At 49.5% G+C, this 12,008-nt stretch overlaps 1 protein-coding gene across 2 annotated transcripts in view; it reads right to left on the bottom strand.

The window, feature by feature from the left end:
* PPARGC1B (PPARG coactivator 1 beta) overlaps positions 1-12,008 on the bottom strand; it is a 120,748-nt gene that overhangs the window by 28,318 nt on the left and 80,422 nt on the right. Inside the window, exons 2-4 of one of the 2 annotated variants that reach the window (XM_070793843.1) lie at positions 7,946-8,119; positions 6,605-6,691; positions 214-429 (exon numbers count right to left, since the gene is read on the bottom strand). In XM_070793843.1, coding sequence (XP_070649944.1) covers positions 214-429; positions 6,605-6,691; positions 7,946-8,119 — 477 coding nt within the window. The remainder of the gene's footprint in view (positions 1-213; positions 430-6,604; positions 6,692-7,945; positions 8,120-12,008) is intronic. The other variant, XM_070793844.1, reaches the window with a different exon arrangement.

Here is a 12,008-nt window from a genome sequence, read left to right as displayed (position 1 = left end):
AAATCCATGAAATCCCAAAGGGCCTACAGAGTCGCAGGTTAAGCCCAGGGAGGCTGCCCACCACCAGTCCAGGCTGTGTGCCCTGAACCCTTGCCGGTGATGCACAGAGATCCCTGCAGGACCTAGAGCTGGTTTCCCTGCACCCACCACCCCTACAACCACACACCACATCTCAGGCCACCACCATCACTTCAGTTGGAAACAGATTCTCACCAGCGAGAGCTCATCCACCTCAGGGGCCGAGGCAGGGGGCCCCTCCAGAGAGGGGCTGGGGGGCGCAGAGGAGGGGATGGGTGATGCAGAAGCACAGGAGGGTGTGTCTCCATCATCCAGGGCTGGCAAGGCAGCCAGACTCACAACATCTTCAGGCATGTCATCCAGGGTTTTGGTGAGCGCTGCCAGGAGGGCCTCATTCTCACTGTCGATTATCTGCAGCGAGCAGAGAGGCAGAGAGGCGACACGGTTAGCCAATGCCTTGGGCTCAGCGACTTTGGATAGAAATCTGCTCTGTACCTGCAGCTGCACCACCACCGCCATCATCCTCCCGCCAAACCTGCTTAGATCTTCCCAGTTTCTTAGGAAGCAGATGCCAAAGAAATGCGCTATGGACTCTAAGAATCAGAGATTTTCGAGCAGGTAGCAGGTGGTAACAGGAAGGGCCTTGGCTTAGGGTCACATGCTAATCAGGGGACACCCATCCCTTCCTCCAAGGACAGTCACTTCATACCACAGCCTCCTGTGTCCAAACTCCTGGACAGAGTACTGAGGCTGGTCTATGCCACTGGCAGCCTCAGGTCAGCCTCTCTGACCCTGGGGCCCAGACAGCTGGTGGAAAGACTGGAAGCTTCAAGGTTCGACCGTGACAGTGACGAGCAGAGCAACAGGACAACAGCTGCCATGCCCCTGTGGGCTCCCAGGGCCCACAGCCTCATTCACTCATGGATGGGCAGGGCGGTTAGTGTGGTGGCTAGGAGCTTGGGATCTGGAGCTGGGGTGGATCCCAGATCTCACATTTACCAACTGTAACAACAGGACCTACTTCATAAGGCTATTGTCAAGGACTAAGTAAATATATGTAAGATGCTTGAACACAGGGCCCGGCACATAACAAGCACTCCTTACTACCACTCCCATCACCACCACTGTTACCACTGCCACTATGACTCCTGCCATAAGCATGACAGTGACAGTGAAGGTGACGATGACAGCGGTGGGGGGTGAGGGCGATGACGATGGCTGTGGCGGGGGCAGTTCCTCCCCTCCCCTCCCCGCTCTTCCTTCTCCTAACACATACATACTACTATGTGCTTGGCGATGACTGGAGACTGGTGGTACAGACTGGTAGCTCACGGAGTTTACCCTCCGGTGGAGAAAAGAGTTAAACAAGGAAACAAAACTAGATCATTTCAGAGAGTGAGAAAGCCTGGGAAAAAAAATAAAAGGAAGCTGTGATGCAGAATAAGAATGCGGTAAAGATTTATAGGCTATTTACAGCAGTCAAAGAAGGCTGCTCTGAGCAACTAATACTGAAACTTAGGCTTGAAAGATGAGAAGGTACCAGCCAGGCAAAGAGCTGAGGAAAGACGATTCCAGGCAGACTGAAAACCTAATGCCAAGACCAGGGACAAAGGGTTTGGCTGATGAAAGAAATAGAAAGGCTTCGTAAATACTGCCTCAGGTAAACGCCACAATAACCCTTGTGGGGGTGGGGTTGTTGTTCTTCAGTCACTCAGTCATTTCCAACCCTTTGTGACTCCATGGACTGCAGCACGCCAGGCTTCCCTGTCCTTCACCATCTCCCAGAGCTTGTTCAAACTCATGTCCATCGAGTCGGTGATGCCATCCAATCATCTCATCCTCTGTCGATTCCTTCTCCTCCTGCCCTCAATCTTTCCCAGCATCACGGTCTTTTCTAAGGAGTCGACTCTTCGCATCACGTGGCCAAAGTATTGGAGCTTCAGCTTCAGCATACGTCTTTCCAGTGAATATTCAGGATTGATTTCATTTAGGATGGACTGGTTTGATCTCCTTGCAGTCCAACAGGCTCTCAAGAATCTTCTCCAACACTACAGTTCAAAAGCATCAAGTCTTTGGTGCTCAGCCTTCTTTATGATCCGATTCACACATCCATACATGACTATTGGAAAAACCACAGCTTTGACTATGGAACTTTGTCAGCAAAAAGTCCACTATCATATTAGATGGTGACTGCATCCATGAAATTAAAAGATGCTTGCTCCTTGGAAGAAAAGCTATGAAAAACCTAGATAGCGTAAAAAGGGGGGTGGGGTACTATTCTAATTGCCATTTTGCATTTGAGAAAGCTGAGCCTCATGGAGGTTGACCAACATGTCCTGGGTGCATTTAATTCATTCACACAGCAAATCCGGGGCAGAGGCAGAGCTGACACAGAGCACAGCACACACAGATGAACTGACAGGCTTCCTTCTCTGATGTCTCAGATCTCTGACACGAGGGTCTGCATGCACACTCCCAGCTCACCAGCCCTGCACGGAGATCACCCTGCTTCCAGGTGAGGCACTGAGCGTCTCACTCAGTAAAGCCCAGCTACTGGGCTTGTGCTGGCAGGAGGCCTGTCTGTCACATGATGTCTTAACCAGCGCTCTTTCCCATCCCAGGTCAGGCTGTTTATCCTTTCTTCAGGAAGTTCATCTGAAATACACATCCCGTGACGGCCTTTTGGCTGTACTAAATCTGTTTCAGGCCTTGCAGCCAGAGCAGCAGCTGAGTAATTCGAAGGGGGACATGGGGAGAAGAGAACAAACGTGGGTGTGACTTTGCAAGACAGCTAAGAATAAAAGAAAGGTCAAAGGAAGGTTTCAGGTTAGCCTGAGCTGGGCCCCCAGGATGGAGGTCCAAGGGCAGGTCCAGGAATTCCAGTTCAGGAATGCAAAAGAGCTCAAGGGGCAGCCCCAATCCCCATCCACAGGCCGGACCCCCAAACCTGTGTTTCCAGAGCAATCAGTCCAGCCTGATGGGGAGTTAAGATCTTGGACATGGGGCTCAAGGACTACTCTTGGGGTTGACTGGGGGGCACTCTACCACTGACAGGGTGACCTTGGGTAAGTCATTTCCCATTTCTAAGCCTTGAAGCTTTGGGGGAAGACCTGGTCCCCAGTCAGTTTCCCTCCAAGGGTTACTAGGGAGGCCGGTCTGGAGGCAGCCACACAAGGGCTCTGTGAATTGTTTCTCGGCCTAGCTCAGTGCCTGGGGCGTGGGAGGCTCCAGGCAGATTTGATGAATGGAAGAATGAGTGAACCAAAAATGAACTCTGACCACTGGGGAGATTAGAGTCTCAAAGAACCCATTCCAGAGGGAAGTGATTCACAAGTCATTCAGTGTCATCAGCACTGGAAGGAAGGAGGGGTCAGGCTTTCACAGCCAGAGGAAAAAGGCCCAGAGATATTCTGAATTATCACAAGTATCAGAGCTGGAAGGGCCTGTGGGGGTCACACAGTGACCAGGGAAGTCAAACATGCAGCTTGTGGGTCCCATCCCTCATGCCCCCACCCACTGTTCCTTCCATGCCCTTTCTTAACACAACCCTCCAGGCAACACTGTGGATCATCTGGGTTGGAACTCACAGGGAAGCCTATTTGCCATTCTTTTTTGGGGTGGGGGGAATGAAGGTCCAGGAGAGACTTGTCAAGATCACACAGCAAGTTGGGAGGCAGGTAGGGAGGATGGTCAAGGACTTACTAGGTACTCGGCATGGTGCTGAAATGAATACCAGATGGTAGAGACCGCCAAGGAGCCCCAGCAGGTTACAAAATGACTAACAGAAGGCCTTCCCACTCTGTCCTCAGCCCTCCCTTAGCAGCTCCAGCTCGGAACAGCCAGGTGGGGTCAGGGAAGAGAGTCCGGCCCTGCCCTCGGCATGGTCCCATCAGCACCCCAGGATAATACATCACAGGGAGCCAGGCCGCCCCTCTCCTCTTCCCAGGCCCATTAGCTCAGCTCTCCCAGCTCTGCTTAGAAACGGAGTGCAAATTAATGGAGAGTTAATCAGCTGAGGAAGGGATATTAATAGGCTCGTCCCCACCCCCAATCTTCCTGAGCGTTCTGAGACTGGAGAAAAAGGAACCTTCAAGAAACCAGAGGGAGAACCTTCACTCTGAGCACCTAGAGGGGCCTGAGGGAAAGACAACAGAACAGAGTTCAGGCTCCCAGGGCCAGAAGAACACTCAGAGACTGCCCCCATTCACGGGGGTGCAGGAAACCCAGGAAGTCACTTTCCCTTCCTTTTGTCTGGGGGTAGGTCCACAGAGGCTAAAAGGACCCAGTGGCTCTCTCCCTATAACAGATTAAGGACCGCTGATCTAATCCGTGCTCTTTCCTCATTTCTCACCTGGGGAAACTGAGGCGCAACAAGGAGGAGCTACTAGCCCAAGGCCACACAGCACATGGTGACAAAACCAAACGCCTGCCTCTTCCAAAAATGTTTACTAAGTTTAGCCTACGGTGGCCCTGGCCCCAGTACTCTGGGCACACAAACAGAAGGTACTGTCCCTGCCTCCGGGGGCAGTTGTCAGCTCTTTATGTAAAGATAGCTGTTCTCCACTCTCCGGGTCTGTTTCCATAGCGATGGTGCCACCTGACTTGTGAGAACATGGCTTTGACTCAAGGCAGCATGCCTATACAACTGCCACTGGTCAAGTGAGGACTCTGTCCCAGTCAGTGGCGGAGGCGTATTAGAACCTCTGGGCTCTGAATTCCATCAAGGACTCTGGAATGGGTCATGTCTGGTCCTTGGCAGGAAAGAAAACATTGCAATCAGTTTCTTCATTCAACACCTATGACCGAGTCTTTTCAATTCAATGTGCAAGGGCCTCACAGAGGAACAAAATACTGCTTGCCCTCAAGGAGCTTGAATTCTGAAGGTCACATGCATGCACAGGATGGGAGCCCAGAGAGGAAGTGACTGACCACCTGCCTTAGGAAGAGCTAACGTGAGAGCTGGGTGTTGAAGGATGTATTCACAGAAATATTTGTTAATTATTTAACAAATAAAGAAAGTGCTGGTCTCTGTGCACAGCCTGGGACCATGACAATTTACAGTGCTGTATCAGCCCCCAAGCTCCAGGGGTGGAGAGGGGATCGAGGAGGAATCAGGCACCGATCATGTAATCACCCTCGCAGAGGGGCACCGGGGTGTGATGGGTGGCGCAGGTTATGGAATGCAGGGCATGAAGGGGAGAGAGGCAGTGTACGCAGAGTTCCACCACAGTCCTGACCATCTCTGAAGATTCTTCTGCCTTCCTTGCTATGCAAAGAGCCCAAGGGCCACACCAGGCTGACTTGTGTCTGAGGCCATTTCATGCACATCGTAGGCTCCTGGCAGGAGCTTACTAGTGGGTCTGGCCAGTCTCTGAGTAGGCAGGGCCTGTACAGTTTAGGTGGGGATGGTCTTTAAGTTGCTAAGTGAAAGTCACTCAGTTATGTCCAACTCTTTGCAACCCCATGGACTATAACAGTCCACAGAATTCTCCAGGCCAGAATACTTGCGTGGGTAGCCTTTCCCTTCTCCAGGGCATCTTCCCAACCCAGGGATCCAACCAGGTCTCTCACATTGCAGGCGGATTCTTTACCAGCTGAGCCACAAGGGAAGCCCAAGAACACTGGAGTGGGTAGCCTATCCCTTCTCCCGGGAAAAGGATCTTCCCGACCCAGGAATCGAACCAGGGTCTCCTGCGTTGCAGGCGGATTCTTTACCACTGAGCTATCAGGGATGGTCTTTAGGCAGCATCCAAATCCCTCTCGCTCATCAGTTCTCTATAACCTGAAAGCATTTCCTGGAAGTTGGCCCCACTCTGAGGGAGGGAATAGCAGAGTGCAGTTTGCCCCATTGTTGTGACAAAGAATGGAGGCCCTGGATGGAGCCAGAACCAGACCGCAGTCCTGCTGATCGTCACACAACAGCGAGGGGGTTGGGTTCCTGCATTAGAGTAAACTTACACTGACCCTTCCTAACTGTGTGGCCTTAGGCAAGTTACTTAACCTCTCTAAGCATCACTTTTCTCATCTGTAAAATGGGTTACTGATAATTTTTGTACTGATAGGTTAGAATAATCTTGGGGAAAATCCAACTCCTTCCCTGGTGGCTCAGATGGTAAAGAATTTGCTTGCAATGCAGGAGTCCCAGATTCTGTTCCTGGGTCAGGAAGTTCCCATGGAGAAGGGCATGGCAACCCACTCCAGTATTCTTGCCTGGAGAACTCAATGGACAGAGGTGGGTTACAGACAATGTGGTTGCAAAGAGTCAGACACAGCTGAGCCGCTATCACTTTCACTAATATGACCCAGAAGAGCAGGCATAATCTGGCCCCTGCCTAGCCTATCCCCACCCCCCATTTCCTGACACTTTCCCTTTAGCTATTGCCCTCCAGCTCTTCGGCTCCCCAACACAGCAAGCTTTCCTGCTTCCTGGCTCTGGGATCACCATGAGGCTCCTTTGTCCTCCTTCAGCTGAAGCATCTCTTAGAAAGGACTTTCCTGACCACCCAGTTTCTTCAGACGCTCCTCATCCCAGGTTTATTCTTATTGTGCCCATGTCCCTAGTGACCACTGTTTGACTATGTATTACCTGATCTAGGGTCAATCTTCCCTCTAGACCGTAGAGTCCACTGTTGAATGCAGTGTCTGACACACATACGGAGCTCCATAAACATTTCTAGAAGGAATGATACAATTTGTCAGTGGAATTATTTGAGATGATACTCTTGGCACACTGACTTGGCACATGGTATGTTATTATTGTTGTTATTGTTATTACTATAATTATTATTATATTGTCAGACAGGCACAGGGAGATATGCATTCTTCCTCCAGTGTTTATATAGGAGCATATTTCAAGTGAAGAATAATAACTCCAAATGTACTCATCACCCAGTTTCAACATGGTTAATCTTATTTCACCTATTACTCTCCATGCTGCACACCCACACATGCAAATGCATGCAGGGATTGCTTTATTCTGAAGCAAATCCCAGACATCACATTATCGCACATTAGAGGCCTTCTTAAAGGAAACGTGCCTCCAGGACTGTGGGGCTCACAGGGGAAGAGGCACAGATATAAACTGCAGGTCCTGGCATTGCTTCTTCTTAAAGACCCTCTATGGGAGGGGGGAGGGAGGTTCAAGAAGGAGAGAATATATATAAATATAAATAATTATGACTGATTTGCATTGTTGTACACCAGAAATCACTACAACACGGTAAAGCAATTATCCTCCAATTTAAAATTTTTTTAAAAAATAAAAATAAAGAAAAAACAAATAAATAAAGAACCTCTAGGTACCAATGGAAATATGGAGATAAATACACTCCTGCCTGAGAGTTGTTAATAAAATTAAGTGAGTGAACATACATACACAGGGACAGTCCTGCCACAGAGAATGGGAGTCAGTCCCATTATGGTGTCAGCCATTATGGCGTCAGCATGGTTATAAAGCTCTGGCTTAGGAGGCAGGCAAACTGGGTTTCAATCTAGTTCAGCTACTAACAAGGTAAATCACCCTAGGCATGTAGCTAAATTTCTCCAAGCCTCAGTTTCCTCATCTGTAAAATGAGGAGATAATCTCACTTGCTTCACAGAGTGGGAATGAGAGTTCAGTGTGATCATTCAAGGAAGGGAGGAACTCGCTCTAGCTCACAGAGAGACTCGGTTCTGACTAGGGGCATGGAGAAAGTAGCTCCTCCCAGTCCCCACTTCCCAGAGGCGATAATACTGCCTCTGAGAGGGTGAGAGCTGCCCAAGACCAAGTGCAGACCCAGGACAACAGACAGGGTCCCAATAGCTGTAGTGGATGAAGAGTCTTCTTTGCATATGCAAGCGGAGAAGAAGGTAACTCAGGGCAGCCAGGCTTTCAGGGGCAGAGAGAGGCACGGGTGAGGCAGACGGTGGTGAGGTTCGGAGGGCATACCTGGAAGAGCTCCAAGTCATCAGGGCTGTACTCGCTGGGGTCAGTTTCGGAGTTCTCTGGGCACCACTGCAGCTCCTCAAAGCAGGTGGCTGAGTCAAAGTCATTGGCATCCAGCTGGGAGAGGTCGAGCTCAGGAAAGTCAGCACAGAGTTGTTCCTCCCCAGATCCCCCACCCTGAGGAGACAGGTAGAAAGGAGGTGGGTCAGAGCTGAGCCTGGCTAGACCCAAGAAGGGACCCTCCTACTTAGGATACTGGCAGTCTGAACCTTTGGCTGCCTTTGTCTAGGGCCTGATTTTGCCAAGTGACCAAGAAATGCAAAGATCTACTTCATCCTCTTGCAATTGTTGAAACTACCAGGAGGTAGGTCAGGCTCTAGCATTACAAATGCCCCTGCCTGCTATATCTTCCCTTCTCCTCCACACTCCCATACACCCCTCAAAGCCCTGCCCACATAGGACCTCTTTTCTCTTCCCAGAAATGTTTGGTTGAAAACTTGATTACAACCTGTAAATAGAGAACTACTCCTTTCTATAACTGTTCCCATTTGAAAGGGGATTTCTAGAAGGCAACAATCCTTCTATATGAATAAGGAAACAACAAAAAGCAAGAACTGACATCATTGAGTGATTGCTGCATTCTAGAAAAACACTCAAGTTCCCAGAAATAATTGTCATGTCTAAAAGGGTAGACGATTACCCATCAGCAGACAATAGGTAAGTAAAAGTATAACCATCTATATCATGGAATACTACAGTGCTGTTGAAAAGAATGAGGGCATTATGTATGTTATCATATCATACATGCATATCATGTTAAATCTAAACTGCAGAACATTGGCAGGTAAAATACTATCCCACACGTGTAAAAAGAATGAGACACACTCAAGCCACACACTGTTGATGATAATACATATGAGAATACAGTGCCAATACATAGGAGGTTTAGAAGGCCATAAGTGGTGGGTGGGGTAGAAGAGAGTCAGGAAGGACCTGGTAACAGCACTGACTAAACGGGTGCTTCTCAGAGTGTGGTCCCAGCAGGGGCAGCACCACCCGGAACCTGATGGAAACAATGCAGATTCTCAGCCTAACCCAGACGATAGACTCAGAAAGCGATCACTTTCTCACCCTGGTCTCCCAGGTTTAACAGTTACCAAGGGACTTCCCTGGGGATCCAGTGGTTAAGACTCCAAGCTTCCAATGCAAGGAATTAAGATCCTGCATGCCACTGGGAGCAACCAAGAAATTTAAAAATTAAAAAAAAAAAAAAAAAAAAGTTACCAATAGAAGGGTGCCTTGCAGATTCAGAAACAGCCTGAGCTGGGGGAGGCTGACACAGAAACAGGATACCATAGACACTGGGGTCCAGCGTCTATGAATCACAATCCCCATGTACCAGCTGTGATACCTTGGGCAAGTCCCTTCACCTCTTTGAAGCTCAACTATCTCGTCTGTAAAATGGGACAATAACATCTGCCTCATACGGTTAATATTAAATGAGGCAATGCTATAACTTGGCTTGGTAAGTGCTCAATAAATGGTAGCAAGCAGGAATGGTGACAAATTTTAAAAAATAATATAAAACAGAGTTTCATGGCAGGCAGAGATGGGTGGAACCTCCTTTGAGAACAGAAAGAGGCCTGCGTGACACTGAAGAGAAATAGGTTTTATCCAGGCCTTTTCCTTAATTGTTACCACTTACTAGGCCTCATAAATTATGAATAAATGTATATTATTAGCTCAACTTGACACAGGAAAAAGGCTTTTATCTGAATTTGGGTCAAATGTCTTAATTGGCATTTTGCAAGAATCCTGTACACCCGGGCGGCACCAAGGCTGGTTCTCGCAAGCAGCCAGTCCCTGCTTTCAGGCCAGGTAGCACATGCCCAGAGAGTGCAACTCCAGGGACACTCCCAACCGTGCCTGCCCTCTATCTGCCTGGTCTTCCTCCGAGCCACATGTGTTCAACACTCCTGGGAACTAAGCCCTGTGTCACTCGGTGAGGATTCTCAGCCGCCTCCTGGGGCTGCCTCCTCCTCCCCTACTGAGTCGGCTCATGGGGGTACAGTGGTCTTGCCTGTTCTAAACAGACGTTTGGTTTGTTTTCAGTTTTTGGCTGTGAGGAACAAGCCTACAGTACTTGTGTACAAGTCTTTGCGTGATAAAGACTCATACATCATGCAATTTTCTCTCTCTTGGGAATTGCTTGCTCATATGGTAAGTGTCTGTGCATGCGTGCTCGGTTGTGTATGACTCTTTGCAACCCTATGGACTACAGCCCGCCAGGCTCCTCATCCGTGGAATTCTCCAGGCAAGAGTACTGGAGTGGGTTGCTATTCCCTTCTCCAAAGCATTGGTGAACCTTGATAAAACTACCTGAAAAACTGCTCTCCAATGTGGATGTGCCATTGCCCACTCCCACAGGCTGTATGGAAGTTCCTATTGTTCCAGGCCCTCATTAGCACTTGGTTTTGTCAGTATTTAAATGAGCCGTGCATGATAGCAGGGGCCTGCAAACCTTATATTAAATGCTACTATGAGGCAGGCCCTGTGATGTATAAGACTCAGTGCATTCCTTTATGATTTGCCATCTCAGTGGGAAAAGAAAACACATACATATTTCATTACAGATTTTGTTAGTGCCACAGCGGAAACAAACCAGGTGCACTGATGGAGGACAAGAGAGGGAGGGGAATCTACTTAGATGGGGTTGACCAAAGGCTTCCTGGAGAAGCCAACGTCTGGTTTGAGATGTGAAGGAGGAGCCAGGCAGTTGAAGGTGTGGAGAAGGTTTCAGGCAGAGATCCAGGTGGGGACCAAGCCTAGAGTGTCGGGCACTGCCCACAGGCCAGTGAGGCTGCAGCTCAGCCCTGGAGTAAGGGGAGGGAGAAGATGCCTTCAGAGAGGCAGTGGAGGCCAGCTCAAGTAGGGACTGGATGGATTTGGGTCTTATGCCAAGTGTGATGAGGGCGGTGGCACTAGTGGTAAAGAACCCGCCTGCCAATGCAGGTGACATGAGACATGTGGGGGTTCAATCCCAGGGTTGGGAAGACATCTTGGAGGAGGGCATGGCAACCCACTCCAGTATTCTTGCCTGGAGAATCCCCATGGACAGAGGAGCCTGGGGGGCCACAGTCCATAGGGTTGCAAAGAGTCAGACATGACTAAGGAGACTTAGCACACAAGCATGCACATGGTGGGGGTGGGGCCAGTGTAGAAGCAAGCGGGTGGGCTAGGCTGACTAGCATCCAGTAGAGACTCAGGCGGGAGGGCTGGGAGGACTGAGGCCCTCCACTGAGGGCCTGTGGAGCAGGAGGAAAGGCCAAAAGCAGAGACACAAAGATGCTCAGCAACTGGCAGCTGGCTGGCCAGCAAAGCCCCCACCTATAAGCTCTTTGGGGAACTCTTTATATATTCTAGAATCAGCCCATCCTAGTAACTCAGAGCAGCCACCTCTGTAAGACTTGCCTCTTGAATCTTATAAACACGTTTTAAATCAGAATTCCAGAATTTCAGATCAGCAAGGAACCAGCTGTCCCAAGACGTTGTCCAGGTCTTTGTGGACAATTCAGGAGACCCCTTTCAGAACCAGACATGGTATGTGTGCACAATGCATGTGTGTGCAAGGAATTCAGACTGAACCTCTGAACCTCTTAACCTTTCGTAGACACAGCTAAGAACTTCTGACTCGCCTTCACTTGGCACATACAGACACTGAGGTCCAAGGAGGATAATGGATTAGCTCAGGGTCATCCAATGAGAATCCTTCCTGTGAAAGCCATGCCACTGCCTTTACAAAACACCATCAAGGGGCCATGACCACTGCACTTAGTGATTCACAGAGCAGCTCGACACACTCACAGTGTACCTAGGACATAAAAACAAAGAAATCTCAGCTTCGCGGCCTTGTCGATTAGGGCTGAGGCCACTCTCTGGCTAAAAACCATTAAGCGTTGCATTAACAGTGATTTCTCTGGCCCTCTCCATATTTCGAGAGGCTTTTGGAGGGGTGCTTCAGGTGACCTAAAGGGCCTCTAATGCGGCCGGCTCCTGTAGGCCCCAC

Source organism: Bos indicus, chromosome 7 (assembly GCF_029378745.1).
Source record: "Bos indicus isolate NIAB-ARS_2022 breed Sahiwal x Tharparkar chromosome 7, NIAB-ARS_B.indTharparkar_mat_pri_1.0, whole genome shotgun sequence".
Classification (NCBI taxonomy): Eukaryota; Metazoa; Chordata; class Mammalia; order Artiodactyla; family Bovidae; genus Bos; species Bos indicus.
The sequence above is the reverse complement of the archived record's forward strand: the minus strand, read 5'-3'. Positions and strand labels throughout refer to the sequence as shown.